The 17,873-nt window shown below is 43.0% G+C and overlaps 1 protein-coding gene and 1 long non-coding RNA gene across 2 annotated transcripts in view; one reads left to right on the forward strand and one right to left on the reverse strand.

The window, feature by feature from the left end:
• Positions 1 to 431: 431 nt before the first annotated feature.
• Positions 432 to 1,886, reverse strand: LOC115388778 (uncharacterized). Its single transcript, XR_003931516.1, has 3 exons — positions 1,756 to 1,886; positions 1,544 to 1,644; positions 432 to 1,452 (listed from the first exon to the last, which is right to left on the reverse strand). It is a non-coding gene; the product is annotated as an uncharacterized LOC115388778 (long non-coding RNA).
• uba7 (ubiquitin-like modifier activating enzyme 7) overlaps positions 1,524 to 17,873 on the forward strand; it is a 29,139-nt gene continuing 12,789 nt past the window's right edge. Inside the window, exons 1-21 of the mRNA XM_030092043.1 lie at positions 1,524 to 1,681; positions 1,772 to 1,940; positions 2,379 to 2,513; positions 2,652 to 2,758; positions 2,839 to 2,929; positions 3,283 to 3,415; positions 3,597 to 3,694; positions 3,788 to 3,937; positions 4,015 to 4,179; positions 4,283 to 4,387; positions 4,476 to 4,556; positions 4,898 to 5,053; positions 5,643 to 5,808; positions 5,902 to 6,098; positions 6,680 to 6,744; positions 8,471 to 8,681; positions 10,358 to 10,432; positions 10,824 to 11,025; positions 11,343 to 11,431; positions 13,968 to 14,060; positions 15,023 to 15,214. Coding sequence (XP_029947903.1) covers positions 1,635 to 1,681; positions 1,772 to 1,940; positions 2,379 to 2,513; positions 2,652 to 2,758; positions 2,839 to 2,929; positions 3,283 to 3,415; positions 3,597 to 3,694; positions 3,788 to 3,937; positions 4,015 to 4,179; positions 4,283 to 4,387; positions 4,476 to 4,556; positions 4,898 to 5,053; positions 5,643 to 5,808; positions 5,902 to 6,098; positions 6,680 to 6,744; positions 8,471 to 8,681; positions 10,358 to 10,432; positions 10,824 to 11,025; positions 11,343 to 11,431; positions 13,968 to 14,060; positions 15,023 to 15,214 — 2,727 coding nt within the window. The 5' untranslated portion in view covers positions 1,524 to 1,634. The remainder of the gene's footprint in view (positions 1,682 to 1,771; positions 1,941 to 2,378; positions 2,514 to 2,651; positions 2,759 to 2,838; positions 2,930 to 3,282; positions 3,416 to 3,596; positions 3,695 to 3,787; positions 3,938 to 4,014; positions 4,180 to 4,282; positions 4,388 to 4,475; positions 4,557 to 4,897; positions 5,054 to 5,642; positions 5,809 to 5,901; positions 6,099 to 6,679; positions 6,745 to 8,470; positions 8,682 to 10,357; positions 10,433 to 10,823; positions 11,026 to 11,342; positions 11,432 to 13,967; positions 14,061 to 15,022; positions 15,215 to 17,873) is intronic.

Consider the following 17,873-nt stretch of genomic DNA (forward strand, 5'->3'; position numbering starts at 1 on the left):
AGTGAAAGACTTCTAGAAACTCTTGATACTGACCTCTGCAACAGCATTAATCATCACCAATGTGCAGATAGAAATGCCATCGTTGTCATAATGTGGCACAACAGATCCAAAAGTTAAACATCTACCACTGAATCCAAAGTTCAAGTCAAACGCAGACTACTCTGGTGTGACTCTTCACACTTTAGTGCCCCGAGCCACAAAGACCCATAATCTAATATTACACACTCAAAAGGCCTATAAGAGCTGTGATATCATCCCAGGAAGAAAACAAAATGTTTGACAGCACAGACGCTGCTCAGAAAGGATTTTGTCCACTGAGGCCTCATTGATGTGGAGATTAAAAATAAAGCCAGAAACAACAAAGGTAAGGTCACCACGTGTAGTCCTTGAGTTCCGGCAACATTAACAAAACTTTATACAAACACTGAGACACTGAGTTGTTTACTCGTTAAGAAACAAGTAGAGATGCAAAAAGGCAGTTTTTGATTTTTCTGAAATTGTGGAACACATAAGACACACACGTAATGAACACATAATGTATTTTCTACTGTTAGTGTGTTCCTCATTCACACACCACAGTGAAGTTGGTGGCTTGCTTCTTAAAACTTGTAATTGATGCGTAATGTTGAATCATATCTATTCTCTTTACCAGGCAGAACCTGTTGAAACCAATGACAAAGATATTAAGCAATACTGAGGCGTATCATTGTTACTGTCACCATGGAAAAGTTAATGTTCCTTCCAGGCATAATAATTATGTACTTATGACACCAGCTCATTAGATTTTGAATCATACTTTAACGATATGCAGATGTTTGTTTTGAAAATGGACAGAAATTAAAGAAAAAATAAAGTGAAAGTCATACTTTCATAGTCAATTATTTTTAAAACATTATCTTTATCTTAGCAATTTCATCTGAAGAAATATGTATAAAGGATGGAATTTCAACAGATGGGGCTTTTCTGACAATATGTTGCAGCATTAGTGACATTTTCTGTGATGACATGATGCAATGAAATTCTTGCGTTGTTTATGACCCATAAGTGTGAGCTGTCATTCTCAGAGCATGTATCCTACTTTTAGACATTATACTCACTTCTAAGATGTGTCTTAATAAGATATCAGTGTAAAATTGAACTTAATCCCTTCAGAATCAGAAAAGATGTTATTGGAGGAGGATGCACGGTGATGGAGGAGGTGAGGGAGGACTCAGTGGAGGAGTGTTTCATCAGACTGAACAGAAAATACATCCTCTGTATGGCCTTCTGGATGCTGGAGCAGACGATCAGCTCCCAGCTGAGGTCCTGGGTGGTGGTGGCACCGTGGCACCTGTAGTAATCAGAAGGAAACTGGAGAGTCACACAGTTTGCACCCAGAGTTTGATAGAAGCTCCTCCAGCTGTGTAACTGGGTGTTCCTCGGTTGTTGTGATCCTCAGTCTGGAGTCGCCCTCTACTGGCCAAATGAGAACAAAGAGTCCATTCAATGATTAACGCCTTGTTAATCTGAAACGAAAGTGAAATGCTGTCTTTCAATCAGTCACCATCTCAGCCGGATTACTTTCTCTTTCTTCTCGGTTCTGGCCGGCTGTGTTCCCTCAGCTGTTTAATCCGGTCCTCTGGTCAAAGCCCAACATGTCGGGATCTGAGGGAATCGATGAAGGATTTTACTCCCGGCAGCTGTGAGTAGACCAGAAAACACCTGGATCGTGTTGAGGAAGAGTGATTTAAAGTGTTTTTTTCCTGACACACTCACTGTTTCACTTGCTCAGGTATGTCCTGGGTCACGAGGCCATGCACAGGATGGGCTCGGCCAGCGTCCTCATCGCAGGGATGAAGGGTCTGGGGGTGGAAACGGCGAAAAACGTGATCCTGTCCGGAGTGAAGTCCGTCACGGTGCAGGACCAAGGTGTGGCCACGTGGAGCGACTTGTCATCACAGGTACTTCCTCATTCTGTATTCAATGTCATTGTTTATCTTTATTTATGCAAAGTGATTATTCGTCATTCTTTATTCAAATTCCTTTTTTTAATCAATATTTATTCTAAGTGATTATTCATCATTATCTCTTAAAGTCCTTATGTAATTGTTAAAGTTACTCAGTGAACTATTTCCTGCTCCTTCTTTGATTTCCTTATTCCAGTGGTTGTCAGTGACATTGTTTAAACAGTTTATCCTCTCAAATTTAGGGAAATCTTGATGTTGTCATATAAAGAAATATACATTTTGATTTTATTGATAGATAGATAATGGAGGCCTCTCTATGTGTTTCATAAATGTGCTGAAACAGTGTGAAGTTAAACTCTCCACAGCCAGTGAAGTGGGGATATTCTTGTACTGAGATTGTTTAATAAACATGTTATTTAATGTCACCTCCAGTTCTTTCTGAAGGAGTCTCACGTTGGTCAGAACCGGGCTTTGAGTTCCCTCCAGCAGCTGATTGCCTTGAACCCACACGTGCACGTGTCGGCCCACACCGGACCCTTAAATAAAGACCTTATTCTGCAGTTTGAGGTATTTCTTTAAAGATGCATCGGGCTGTCTTGTTGATTTTCACTGAAATTGGGATTTTTTAAATTAGTTTTGTCCCAATAATGTGTAATGCCAATCGAGAGAGAGTTTTCTGAGATGAACTGAACCGTGGTCTTCCAGGTGGTGGTCCTCACTGACTCCTCCCTAGATGATCAGAAGCAATTTGGAGAACTGTGCCACTCCCATGGAATTAAACTCATCATAGCAGACACCAAGGGACTCTGTGGGTAAGTGCATAAGACAACCCATTTAGAGTCAGATCCATCACAGTGTCAAAAGAGGTGAAAACACTGTGGTTTATGTGCAGGCAGCTGTTTTGTGACTTTGGCGAGAAGTTCGAGGTCCTCGATCAGGATGGAGAAGCGCCTGCGTCGGTGATGATACAACATATCTCAAAGGTCAAAACCTTCAATTTGCTTTATACCACTGACCTGTTAGGTGTTTCCTCCTTGACGAAAGCACTCAGATTCTCCACAAAAGAAGTACAGACACTTGAATAAAAGACTTTGGGCCTGTTCAGTTTGTTGTTCTGAAAGATACTGAAGAGTAAGTAAAAGTAAAAGTAAAAATAACATAGCATTTTTCATTTCTTGTAAACTGTGGAGGCTTCTGTAAATCCTTCATTTCAGTGTGTCTTAGAAGAAAACTCTGACCTTACACAGAAAAAAAAAAAAAAACACCTTTTGTCTTTATTCATGGTTTAAACCGCGATGACAGCTCATCAACAAGACTTTGACTGAAATGATTTCAGGACAACCCCGGAGTGGTGATCTGCACCGATGACCGAAAGCATGGACTGACGGATGGCGCCAAAGTCGTGTTCTCCGAAGTGCAAGGCATGACAGAGCTCAACAACCTCAAACCCGTGGAGGTCAAAGTTGGTGGTTAGTGTTGCTTTATCATGATCCCTTCTGTTTCACACTGCCGTAACCTATTCCGTTCGTAGCCTCAGTGCCCATGAGCCACAGTCACTACCACAATATATCCTGCTGAAGGAAGCTCTCTGAGTAGATGTGACGTGAACTCTTTATTCTATTATCTTTAATATATAACTCCAATCAACAGGCCCATATTTCTTCAGTATCTGCGACACTTCGGCCTTTTCTGAGTATGAACGCGGCGGAGTTGCGACTGAGGTTAAACAGCCCGTCACGCTCAATTTTGTAAGTACCAATCAAGCATGATTGTGGTCTCAGATATAATTTCCATCCGTTTGAAATGTCTTCCTGTCATTGATTTAGTGATATGTATTGCAGAAACCACTGCATGAAGCATTGAACGACCATGAGCTGCTGATATGGACCGACTTTGGAAAGATATCACGCCACCAGACTCTGCACTTGGCGTTTCAAGCCCTCCATGAGTTTGTGAAGAAAGAACAAAGACTCCCTCGCTCGTGGTGCCAGGTCTGTTTTAGTGCTGCTGTCTGATCATTTCATCACTTTTTTTCCCTCGCTCACTTGTTGGTGATTTCTTGATGCAGTCAGACGCAGATTCCCTGCTTGCCATCGTGAGAGAGCTGAATGCCGCGGCGCAGCTGGAGCAGCTGGATGAGGCTGCCGTGCGAAACCTGTCCTGCACGGCACGAGGGGATTTGGCTCCAATGAACGCTTTCATAGGGAGCGTGGCTGCACAGGAAGTGATAAAGGTAAGGGCAGACAATCAGTACCTGAACTATTACATCTTTTCAATTTTAATTGAAGTGTTTAGCAGCTGTGTGTTGACTTGTGCTCTTTTAAACACCCCTACAGGCGTGCAGTGGGAAATTTACACCTCTTCAACAGTGGCTGTATTTTGATGCATTTGAGTGCCTTCCTGAAGGGAAGGACCAGCAGACAGAAAGTGCATTTTTAGAGGTATGATGAAATGAAAACTCCACAAAAACAACAAAACGTCATCAGGATTCGGACCTGATAAAACTGGTGTTTGTTTTCTCTCTGACAGAAAGGCACGAGGTACGATGGGCAGGTTGCCGTGTTTGGATCAGCGTTCCAGGAGAAGCTGGAGAGGCAGAAGTATTTCCTGGTGAGGACGGGTTTGACATTTGTCCAACAGAGGGCACACTCTGCTCTGTTATGCAGGAGCTCCATCTGTGTTTGTCTTTGATCTTGTCTGGTGTTGATGATGGCACCGGCAGGAAATGACTGTGATTCAGGTGGCATTTCCTGGCAGCGCTGGCCGCCTGCACGGGGCCCGTCTAACAGCAGCGCACCTTTTTCTGCCCCCTTTGAAACTGTTGTTTGCTGATTTACCACGTCTCATTGCGTTGAACAGTTTGTGCATTTGGAAGTAAAGTTGCATGCAATAGCATTATTTATTTGCATTGCCTTCGCATTTTTACATTCAGATCTCTCTTCCTTTGCAAGGTTGGAGCTGGAGCAATTGGCTGCGAGCTTCTTAAGAACTTTGCCCTCATCGGGCTCGGTGCAGGAGAAGAGGGCCTCGTCACTGTCACAGACATGGATTTCATAGAAAAATCCAATCTGAACCGACAGTTCCTGTTCAGGTCTCAGGACATTAAGGTGAGACAGCACACAGTTCAGCACATGGGAAGTCCGTCTTCTTCTTCTCCTCTTCCTTCCTCCTCAGTGCTGTGAAGAATTCTGCATTATGTTGTTGTTTATGCTGGCTAATTGAAAAGCTCCAAGGGTTTCCTAATGAGGCTGAAATTACTGTGACAGCCGGAGATGTCAGGCTGCGCAGGGCTGCCACGCTACACCACATGTGACTGTTTGGCTTTGTAGTTTATCTTAGGAACATATCAAATTGCTGTTCTTGCTGTTTAGTAAACAGCGATCATTGCTTCAACTTATGTAATGTGTTTCAGTTCAAACAATGGTTCAGATGCTCTACAAGTGCAAATTTTTACTGTGTAACGGAGGCCTGACTGTGATTTATTGTCAGGAAACATACAGCAGCCTGTAAATAACTGATGAAGGCTCATTTGTTACCTCTATTGCTACTTATTTATAGAAAAAGTTGGTTGAAATACCCAATAACAGGTCTAGATAATCATCTAAAATGTGTAATTGGCAATTTTTATGCCTCATTCGCACACAGATGTTATTTCTCAAACCTAAACAAACCCTTATTTGACTTTTCCATAAACAGAAATCCAAATCAGCAGTTGCAGCCAAAGCCGTGCAGGAGATGAACCCCAAGATGAAAATCACTGCTCATCAGAATCGCCTGGACCCTGACAGCGAAGGAGTGTACGACTACAACTTCTTCATGGGTCTGGACGGAGTGGCTGCAGCCCTTGATAACGTGGAAGCCAGTGAGTCAAATTCAGAGTAAACAAATTCCTCATTACTGAAAAATTAGCAAAGCATATTCTGAGACACGGTGAGTCCCTCTCTCTGCTGTTCAGGGGTCTACCTTGATAAACGCTGCGTCCGACACCGGAGGCCCATGCTCGAGGGAGGCACTCTTGGGAGCAAGGGTCACACTCTGGCGGTGGTCCCTCACCTGACGGAGTCCTACGGACCGGCCAAGTCAAGTGCCGGGAACGACATTCCGCTCTGCACTCTCAAGAACTTCCCTCACCGCATCGAGCACACACTGCAGGTGAGACAGTGTCGGCTCGGATCTTGACCTCGGTTGTTGTGTGAGGAGTTCATCTGGAGTAACAGCTCATCACATCTACATTGCAGTTCACCCTCCACGTTTCTATCAAAGTCATCATTTCTTCTCTGCATTAACCAGTTAATCCACAGTCGTGATGGGCTGCAGTTCATTCCAGATGAAACAGATGATGGCAGGGCACAGTCTTTTCAGGACAGAGAGAGACACACACACACATACACACTCACTCACACAGGCGTTTTAAGGTGACCAGCTGACTACAGATGTGAAACCGCAATAGCTGTAGGAGACCCACGAAGAATAAACAAACTCCACACAGGAAGGCCCAAAACTGGAATCTGATATTTCCTCATCTTAAAGGCGGTTTGTTTTGTATAGAGTTGTGTTTGTATCTGAAGCATTTGTTTCTGTGAATGTGACGTAGAAATGAAAACAATTTGAAGTGTAAGTCCTCTAGCTGTCAAGAAATCGTTTAAATTGTTCAAAATCTGAAACTATAACCCTTCAAATAAATGGAAACTTTATTTTAGCTTTTGACCTCACCTCTGTCGATTTTGTTTTAGTGGGCCAGAGACCAGTTTGAAGGACTGTTTAAGAACGCTCCAGAAAATGTGAATTCCTACCTGAGGTAAGAAAAGATTTCATTCTTCCTCAGTTTATCCTCACATTCATAACAAGTCTTGTCTCCAGAGGCGAGAAGCTCCAGTCTCCACTCTGGTGCCAATCTGTTGTCGCTCAACTTGCTCTTTCCCAGTTTCTCACAGAGCATTCCAGTCAACCTACGAAAGCTAATGAAGTGATTCAAGCTCATTATTCTGTTTTATAAACAGGAAAACATGTGGCTTTCAGCAATAAACCCTCAGAAAAAAAATGACAGTCGGTCATGCCAAGTATCCACTCCGCTCCAACACTGTCTTTCCTTATAATAAAGACGTTCCCTCCAGGCATTAGAGGATATGTGATTTAGAAACTTCTAATGAGTTATAAAGTTACTCAGCTAATACCTGAAAATGTACTAGATTTAGTAAAAGACTTTGACATTGTCTGGTTTGTTACTGTAAAGCTGAAAAAATACGTTTAAATCTAAGTTTAGATATTTTATGAAGAAAAATGCTAAAGATGAAGATGAACTGTTTCTGAAGCAACAGATCAGCAGTGATGGATTTGAAGCACCAGGTACAAACAGAGTCTGAGCTTTGAGTCGTGGAGCCTTCCTAATCCGCCCATTTTTTTTCAGAAGCCCTCTGTTTGCTTTGGTGAGACTTGACGGTAATCCCCCACTCGCTGTAAACGGCTCCTTCAGTCTTTACACAGAAGATAAAGTTATAAAAGTTTCTTAAATGACTCTTAAGTTAAGAGACAATATCATGAGTGTGCATTCAGGAATACGCTCCTCATCGTTTCTTTGTGGTTTATTTCGCAAATATGGAAAACCTCTGTGGACATTCCCCTGAGGGGGGGGTCGGGGGTCAGCTACATGTCATAGTCCAGCTCATTTTAAGTCATGTGTGATGAGGCTGTGGAAAGAAACAATCATGTTTTGTGTTGTTTCAGTCCCACCCTCTCTGCTCAAAGCAGAACTTTGACTCTAAATGTTCCTGTTCGGACCTGCAGAGGTGTGACATTCTGGCAGATGGGTTTTGTTTCCACAGTTTATTCACTATTGTACAGTGATCCTGGCCACACTAACTACCCAGTCTTGTGGATTTAAAGTTTCACTGATAGAGCACATCACAAACGTACTAACCCTTTACTTCCCCTGCCCATATTTCTGAAAAATTTCAACTTCAGTCACAACAAACGTAACTCCAAAACACAAAAATGTGGTTAGTCATTGTCTTCCGTGCTTAAATGCAAGAGATTTAGCTTTCATTTTCACTTTGCAAGTAAAACATAGTTTCAAAATTGAACTGACGCCTCAGTACTGCTGTGTCTTCACTGTTTGCCCTGTTGGCTGCATGCAGAAAGATTTTCCAAAAGCAGGATCGCTCACAGCAAGTGAGTTTTCAGCACACGCTTCTTATCCTGCATTAATCTATTTTTTGTCACCAGCTGCAACAATTTCTTAGAAAATTATCATTATTATTGTTTTGTTCAAATCAAATCAAACTTTATTTATAACGGGCTTTTCATCTAACAAAGGCAACTGAAATTGTGTACAGTGTTAAGAAATGAAACAAAAAAGCTTCCATGCTCAATTTTACTATCTGAAAAGTGCTTTGTAAATACAGATTTCTAGGTGAATTCAGTGATTGGCCTTTCTTTCCTTGTGTTTCTGCGCACTGTGGTGATGTTCTGGGTTCCGATAGTTTTCCCCTTAATCTTTAAAGGAACTGCTGCTGTGTTTCCTGCAGGGATTCGGTGTTTGTAACGCGCACTCTGGAGCAAGGAGACGCTGAGGCCCTGGAGATTCTTGGAGGCGTCTGGAGCAGCTTAGTGGACGTGGAGGCTGGAGGTCAGCGTCCGCAGAGCTGGGAGGATTGTGTGAGCTGGGCACGCTGCAAGTGGGAGACTCTGTACAACAACGACATCCGTCAGCTTCTGCACTGTTTCCCTCCCGAAGAGGTAACGTTACCAACTCTCCCTGCAGCCATGTACTTGAAAACTGTAATTAAAGTTTATGGGCACAGAGGGGCACTGTTGTGTATGAGGTGTTTGCATGACGATCAATTAAACAGGGAAGTGAAGCAGTGGTGTTGCATTTTTGTGTTGTTGCAGCATTTTTCCACTGAGACCGCTCTTAACGCTGTCTGAAACCTGAATCACGCAGAGCTGCTGCTGATAAATATCTCCAAGGGGCTCTGAGGGGATTATAATCTGTGCAAGCATGCAGACAGGGTGATATCACATCTTTCTGTCACACACACGGGGATCAGTGTCAACCCAAACAAGCCCTCACTGACCCCACTCTCACTTCAAGGCCTATTTGAGATCATTACATGTCCTGCAGGGTTTGGAAAAATCCTCCAGCCCAAATGTATCCATTCATGACGACTTAAATATTTACAGAAAGTACGTACTCCTCGCACATTGGTGTTTTTGTTTCCGTCCTTATATTTTGTGTCATCGTCATTGCACACGACACATAACCGTTGCTGTTGTTTTTGAGTTGCAGGTTCTCTTTTTTTCCGTCCACACTTCTCCTTCCCCTCATTACGTTCCCCCTGATAATTCCTGACCGCAGACGTTATGACAGTTGACAACAGAGAAACTGAGATAGCAAAACACACGCAACGCGATCGACCACAGTGAACAAAACAGCTGCTTTTCTGACTCAAATGTGGAAGTAAATATGACAGCCAGTTGTAGGTGTGTTAATAAGCTTTGGCCAAATTCTATTGTAGCAGCATGTTTAGGCTATAGATGCTTCATCTTTGTGAGCCTTAAAGCTGAAATTGGACAGCTGAATTGCTGACAGATTGGACATGTAATTGAAGTAAATTATAAATTATTTAAAGGGATTTTGATACTTTAATAATTGAATTCAAATCAGCACACAAACCACAAATCAGTAAAAGAAGTTTAACACAAAGGATGTCACAAAAACAGCAGCATAAAAAACCCTTTTGTCTCCATTTTTTACATTCTCATAAGATATATTCATAATTCATTTATGAACAGAAGGATCATAGGAGAGCACCATAAACATTTCTAAAGGTATCATCTGCCTCCGAATGGAGGAATCATTGTCATTGTCGTCACCCGTTGTGCTTCTCGGCCATCTGAAGCCTCATCCTGAAAGGGAGAACATCATCGGTGCCTTTTGGCTGCTTTTAAAGCCCCCTGCAGTCAGAGCTGGCACCAGCAGTAGGAGACTCTCCCTTTCTCGGCATATGGACCATTTGGTGACTTCAAAGCTCTCAGGCCTCTTTGTTTCTTTATCTGACTCACAAATTGTGTAGGCCGCACTCAGCTGATAACAATATTAGTCTGTGTGTGCGACAGGAAAGCTGCAGGTCGGTTTTATTGGAGGACTAAACGACCAACTGAGGTTTTATCAGGTGATTTACTGGTGCGTTGTGCCAAAGATGAGCTGTTGAACTATTTTAATATATGTGTAACTATTGTTTTTTGTACTTTTTTTAATTTCCAGGATATCATGTGTTTTTCGCACAAAACTGAGTCTAATTGTGGCAAATAAATGTTTCAGATACTGAGAAAGTCTCAGTTTGTTTTAAAGGTTTTACAGCTGTTGATCAGTGTGATAAAGGTTGTTTTTTTTTCTTTCTGTTTCTCTGTAGGTGACCGCGAGCGGTCTACCCTTCTGGTCTGGATCCAAGAGATGTCCTCACCCGCTGACCTTTGACCCCAGCAAAGTGAGTCATGTCTGGCCCAGTTCCTCATGCTGTAACATACACTCAGTTGGCGCGAATGACAGAAAGACACGGCACTACTTTGTGATGACCTCCACATTCCTGCTATATCTGGCCTCATCCACACGTTCAGGATGTTGAGTGAGAATAAACACAATAAGGCTGCAATCAGCATGAATTACAATATAACTGAGGGTGCAGTGATGGGAGTTTTGCTTAATTTATCCTCATCTCCTTCAGTCGTCTCCTCTTTTCAACAGTCTTTTACTCTTCAACTGCCTAATCCAATTCAGGGTTGCAGTGATAGCTTATGGATATTTTACAGGTTCAGTATTTTTAGACACAGCGTCTTCCTCTTCATGACTCTAAAAGCCTGTTTGGATGTCTCCTTCAGACCACTCATATGGATTACGTGGTGGCAGCGGCTAACTTGTACGGACAGATCTACGGGATCGAAGGGACAAAAGAGCACGCCTCCATCAGGAAAACCTTAGAGGGGGTTCGGGTGCCAGCTTTCACTCCCAAGTCCTCTGTGAAGATTCATGTCACCGACCAGGAGATGGAGGAAGACAAGAAAAATGACAGCGGCGAGGCCGGTGAGGTGGTTTCTGTGCCCGGTGTGTTACGGGGTCAACTCAACTTACTTGACTGTCCTGGAACTCAGAGGACTTAATTTACTAAGATCCTGCAAATAAAATGTGTTATTTTTATGCTTTTAGTTGTTTAGTTTAAAAAAAACTGCAAATAAAAGACAGAAAAGGTTTTATGATGAAGTCCCGACAAGCAAGCTGAACAGTCGCCTCTCACTATGATAATAACTTCCCCCTCTCAAGTTTAAAAGATAATTCAGATCTGTGAGGACAGCTGGAGTCCAGCTCGTCCTGTTTTCACTGTCTTTGTGTCCTTCCTGCAGAAAAAGCTCAGCTTGAGGAGCTGAAAGGGAAGTTGGCTTCGTCCTCTCTGAGAGGCTCGGCTCCGATGTTCCCCATTGACTTTGAGAAGGTAAGAACGCCGTGACTCCTCTGCAGACGGTGACGCAGTGGCGGCGGAGTCCCAGCAGGGAGCCACCCTCACAGCTTTCGGTGCTTTTAGAAGATGTCTTTTTTTTTTTCCTTCATCGCTGGTTCCTCGGTGACCTGAATCTGAGCAGGTTATAAGCACACTTATCAAACAGTGTGTGTCTTTGAAGCAGAGTTATGTATTTAACAGAGTTTCTGCAGGAAGAAAACAGCAGCTCGTTCACTGAACAGGTTTCTGTGTTAAAAGCAAATCAGCACACTGCTGTTGAAGTTTGGCTGCAAAATGGAACAAAGGAAAAGTTTTTTGCGCTCTGAGCCCTGAAACACAGATTTCCCTGTCGTTAACCACTGTCACGGTCCCTGTTCACACACTCTCCCTCTTCAGTGCCTGAACAACTTATCACTCTGACTGAACATTAAATCAGACTCAGCTCTTGGCCAACAAGCTTTATAGTGATTCATTTTTTGTCGAAACTTATCAGGGAGTGCCGACTAGATATACTATACTCCCGAATTTCCAAAGAATGTCCCAAACAATATCCTCACCGAATGTTTCCTCAAATTCAGTCACACCCTGAACTCAGCACAGTAACTCTCTCTCTGAGCGCTCGGCTTTTTCTTCGTAGACTTTCGGGAAATTCCTTGTTTATTCGTGATAGAGTGAATGTTTCTGTGGACGATGATGGAAAGATCGTCACTCATCTCACGTCTGATGAGTGTATGGTCGTGGGTATTTCTGTGTGGAGTTTTTGTGGTTGTTTTTCGATTTCAAGTTAAGCGGTGTTTCTGAATTACGTGTAAATCTGAATTCAATATTGTGCAGTTTGCTGCTTCTCTTCATGTTTGTCCTGTGATGGACTGGTGACCTGTCCAGACTCCCTGCCTTCATCCAGCCTCAGTCAGCTGAGATCCCTAAAACCCCCCACGGCGCTGAATCAGTGGTCAAAGTTGCAAATGAAGTGCATCTGCAACCAGGTAGTCCCTGAGCCTGAGACATTACCTGGAAATGGCACTTCCCATCTAACACTGCACCTAAACAGACGGTTCACAGCTGGGATTTTCCCCCAGCTGTGGCAGAATTAATGGAAATGATGATAATGCTTGTTTCTTGTATTTGATTTCACCGTTGTTCTGATGTTTGTCTTGTGCACTGGGATGTTCAGTTTGAAGTCACATTCTATCAAAAGCATAAACATTAACAAGCTAAATATATTCTAACACAATGATGTGCAAGTAATGCAGTGAATTCATAGCAATGAACTAAATCATACAACTAACCCAAATAGAGATGCTATGGATTTAAAAATGGCATGATGATTAAAAAGAATCTCTTTCATTCAACTCTAAATGTAGATCTTGATGTGACTTTGGATTTGAAGGTTTTCTCGTGACGTCGGGACATTAATTGTTGTCATCCATACCAGAGCAATGTTCGCATGCTTGGATCGTAACAATGAAATGTACTTTTCAAGCTGAACATATGACAACTTTCCACATAATAGAATATAAACTAGAGTGAAATTCAATTGTTTTCCAGTCTTGTTTTGAGTATTCTTTACTCGTTTGCAGTTATACTGATGTTACCCTGCTGAGGAGACGTTCCAATTTTATTTTTTTACCATTAACCTAGTGGCCTTCTGACCCAACTGAGTTTCTTGGAAAACACTAAAAAAAATTTTTATTCTTCACCTCTCAACAAGAAAACATTTAGCTTGAAGGCAAGAAAGCCCCTCTTGAATCCTCTAGAAAAAAAAGGAAGCCAAAAAAGGCAATGCCTACGAGATAATGCGGTGAACCACGGTGACAATGACAGGAAATCCTTTATTTTATTTATACAGTATTCCTGGCTCAACAAAGGAGTTCAAGCAGGCCTGAAAGTACCCAAAGGTGGTTTTTAGAGGAATTTGGAGGGTGAATGATGAAAAAGTTACTGCAAATGAGGGAATCTAGTGACTCAGTAAAATAAAGGCGTATGATGTAAGTACATGCATATCAGGTATCACCTTGAATAAGAGCAAGATTCCCAAATTTCTTTAGTTTCATTTTTATCCCTTGGTGCGGTGGTGTTTGCTGCGGACAGATGGAATGTGTGTAGGAGGCTCTGAGAGGCGTCGGGTTGCCAGCTCGCAGCGCCTTCACAGCGCCTTCAGCCATCCCGGACTGACAGTCGCTCTCGCCGCCTTTGTAGCGCCGCAGCGGCAGAGCCATGACCTCACCGGCAGCGTCGATCAAAACACAAATCTGATTTCCACCGCGGCGCGACGCGGTGACCAATTCATATATCAGTGTGATTTAAGTGACACGGCAACAAAAGAGGAGAAAGTTCAAAGAAGGCAAAGAGCATGACGTCAGCCGATGGAGCCCGGCATGGAGCGGACTGACAAAGATCTAATTCTGAAAGAAAACCGTAATCAATTAAAATGTGTTTAAGTATCTCTTTCCGATTGGATAAAAGAATTACAGTAGTCCCTGTGGTTTGTTTTACATCTAACGTGACTTTAACTCTCCGCCCGGTGCAGGACGACGACACCAACTTCCACATGGACTACATCGTTGCTGCGTCCAACCTCAGAGCGGAGAACTACGACATCCCTGCAGCGGATCGCCACCAGGTCTGGAAGTTTACTGCGCACATGTCTGGAAAAATTAAAATATACAGCTTGAAAAATAAAGTGAATTTAGGGGTGATGTGGATGAGAATTAAAAAAACTCGATAAGTGCGGAGTGCTGCCCCTCCCCCGGGGTCATGTTTTCGCTCGGCGCTGCTCGCACCTGCCCCGAAGCCACAGAAACAGCCTCTTCACCCATTGTTCCCCGAGCAGAACTAATCACAGCACTTTACCTGTCGCCTGGGAGGTGACACCTGAGCCCGGCCGTGTACCCGGCGCTCCTGCAGACACAGCCAAGACAGATGGAGGGGGAGGAGGGGGGGAGAGGTGGAGGGGGGCTGCAGAGTGAGGGGACACAAAAGAAACCTGCCCCTTTGTAATCTCCCACACAGGTCCACGTGTTGCATCTTGTTTTGGAATAACTTTGCCGTTATTCACCATTGAGCTGTGTCTTCAGCTCAGCTTCTGTGAAGACGTGTTCCATTCGTACAGTTTATTAACCCTTCAAGCAGTCGTGAATCAGGGGTCAGATCTTTATGTTATTATTAAGATGGACTTGTCTCCAGTATGATAAATATGAGACACAATTATTCACCCACACTTTTGTGGACGACTGACATAATGTGGCACTGCTGCCTCACAGCAGGAATATCCCGGTTTGATCCCCATGTGGAGCTTTGTAAGTCTCTGTAGGTATTTCTTTGGGTTCTTCCATTTCCTCCCACAGTCTGTCGACATGCAGGTTGGGTTCCTGTTGTCTCTCACAGTTATTTTCCTCTGCTGTGACGGACTGGAGATCCTGTCAGTGATCGTGTACCCCACCTCAGGCCCAATGTCTTCCTAAATTGTTTCCAATGAAGCTGTGGATCACTGACGACTGCTAACGCTTGACATCCTGACTTTCTCAACTCTACTCAGTCTCCAGCGTAAATCATACGTTAAATTCCCCACTGTGTCCTTTACAGAGCAAACGCATTGCCGGAAGGATCATTCCCGCCATCGCCACCACCACAGCTGCGGTGGCAGGCCTGATGTGCCTGGAGCTGTACAAACTGGTGCAGGGTCACCGGGAGATCAGGTCCTACCGCTCAGCCTACATCAACCTCGCCGTCCAGTACTTCGTCATGTCGCAGCCCAGTCGGCCTCAGCACTTCGAGGTGAGCAGCAGCTCTCTCAAACCACGTTCATTTTTAGTTATTCGCTTTGGGAGCGGTTAAAGGTTGAGATCTATGGAGCACTCAGTCACTTTTTCATAAGGAAAAGAAAAGGTACTTTATAAGGTTTGACAGACTCCTACTGTATGTACACTCATAATTTAAACCTGCCGACTTTTGGGATCAATCTATTCACTTCTTTGTGGATTTATGTCCTTCCTCCCGAGGTTAAGAAACTTTAAAGTCATGAATGAGTGGTCTGAGGGCAAGAATCAACAGCCTACTGTCAATCTGCTGCGCATAAAGTCAGTGTTTAGATAGCTCAATGTAATCCTTGTGGTATTTCAAGGCAGAAAAGACACAAATAGACTCATACTTGCCTCTTTGTTAAAAAGGAATTAAGTGCAAAAGAAAAAAATAATTGACCCTTTTATGATAGAGTCCTTTTTAGGGTCAAAAATGCAATTTTTATCTGATGTTATAGACATTTTGTGTGGATATACTTGTTATGTTGGTTGATATTTAAATTAAGAATTAAACTCTGTTAAAACTCAACATTTAATAAGTTAATTTTAACACTCTTGCTGGTTTCTGTGTGTGACCGTATCGCTCACCTCTGGAGGTAATCAGACACTAAATCCACACTCTCCAGCATTCCCATTAGGTGCAGTGGCGGTCAGACAGGCAGGGGTCACGAGGGGTCACCAAGTGGGGAAACTGTGTCCTGCGGGATCCGAGGCTGCGGTGACAGTACAGATCTGGTTTCAGGTTTGGTTACAGGCAAAAAATTCAGCATCTGCATAAAGCGGTGGCGTGATGACAGGGGCAGCTGCGACTTTCTCTGCAGTTGTGGCGTTCCGAGCATGCTTTCTTCCACAGATACAAAGACCCGTGTGTTCCCGCAGTTGTTGCCTGTAAACTCGGTTGTGTTTGCACATACCTGTGCCATTTCTCCCGCCTTCTAAAATTTTTTTCTGGGATAATCACAACGTTCATTGGGGCAAGCGCAGAAAATTACACAGCGATTCCAAACGGCCTCACTGACAGGGCGCCTGACGTCAGCCCAGCCAGAAGGTGCATGCACGGGCTGAATCTTTCAGTGGGAGAGACATGAATTCATTCCAGACTTGCACTGAGAGAGCGTTAACGTTTCTCTGTTTGGCAGAACGGCCAAAGCAGAGGCTGGACACGGCTTTGTGGAGTTTCTGGGTCCGTGCTGAGTGTTGAGGAGACGTTTCACTTTATTATTGGGAGACACTCATAAATAAGAAGCACACATATAATTAAACACTCCCCGAGATGAGAAAGACAGAGAAGCGGTTCGCTGCCAAATATCTTCAGTCTTACAAGTGGGAGATGCTGCATGTTCTGCCAAAACCAGCATTTCACTTATTAGTATTCATGATGAGTTTGAATAGATGTATGATGCCTTCCTCCTTTTTAGAAAAACTCTTCTGCAACATAAATTTATAATATTTTTGATATTAAAACCTAAACTGAACATATCTTTAGGGTACAATAAAAAGCACAATAAATGTTCTAAATGGGTATTTTTCTATCATTTCACGTAGTGAGGAACTCATAAATGTCAGGAACGTTTATAGCTGTACTAAAAAGTGCTGCCAAAAGGTTTGGGACCGTGTCCTTATAAAGAACCATTTCTTCCATACTTCGATCTCCCTCTGGAAGTAATTCTTTTCAAGTGTCTCAAGCATGAAATGTGAATTGTGTTGAATCTCTTCCTAAGTGTTAAATGTTGTCAGTCCAGTGTGAGCATCATCTTTTCTTGAGGAACAAAACAATTACAAAGAGCCAAATCCAGCAAGTCAGGCGACTGGGGAGCGATGAGCATGTTGGTCTGGGACAAGAACTCACATGTTTCAAGGTACTGTCAGCGAGGAAAATATCACAATGTAGCACCAAACTCCTCAACATGTGGCATGTTAACAAAATTTAAATAGACCTCAGATATAGTATATGTCTCTTTTGGTTTAATAATTTTGCATTAACCGTACTTGGAGGATGATTGGGCCGTCACTTTAACCTAATAGAAATTAATAATTTGAATATAAACACTTGTATTCTCCAAATCTCTGAGCTTCCTCTGTATCTAACTTGTAGTCTAGACATCATGTCACTAATCGACGGGAGAAAATGATGTTGAAATGATTTTTTTAATTCCTGATACAGATACACTTTTCTTTACGCTGTGTGTTTTGGTGTGGGAGTACCAGACAGAAATGAGGGCAAAAAGCTCCTGTTAATAATATTCTTTTATCTGTCTAATCTGAGATTAGAGCAGGCTTTGGCCAGCTTTTGAAGCAGCTTCAGACGTGCAGCTGTTAAATGTCACTGATCAGACATGCAGTATCAGGAGCTCAGCTTACTTTTTCAGTGACTTAAAGCTCTCGCTTCTCCAGATCAGTCTCAGTTCATTAATATCAGGTAACGACACTCGCTATGCTCGTGGCCCACCCAATGTTTGCCAAAAAGTTACAACACTCACCACAGGTTGAATTACAAAGTCTGCCTGGTTTGACGAAAACATTTGAAGAACAAAAGTGTTTGATTAAAATGACTGCTGTGTGACCGCTGCCTTTTAGAAAAGATACTTTAGACTAGTTGGGTATGTCCGTACAAAACCGTTTTTTATCTTTGACTA

Source organism: Salarias fasciatus, chromosome 5 (assembly GCF_902148845.1).
Source record: "Salarias fasciatus chromosome 5, fSalaFa1.1, whole genome shotgun sequence".
Lineage (NCBI taxonomy): Eukaryota > Metazoa > Chordata > Actinopteri > Blenniiformes > Blenniidae > Salarias > Salarias fasciatus.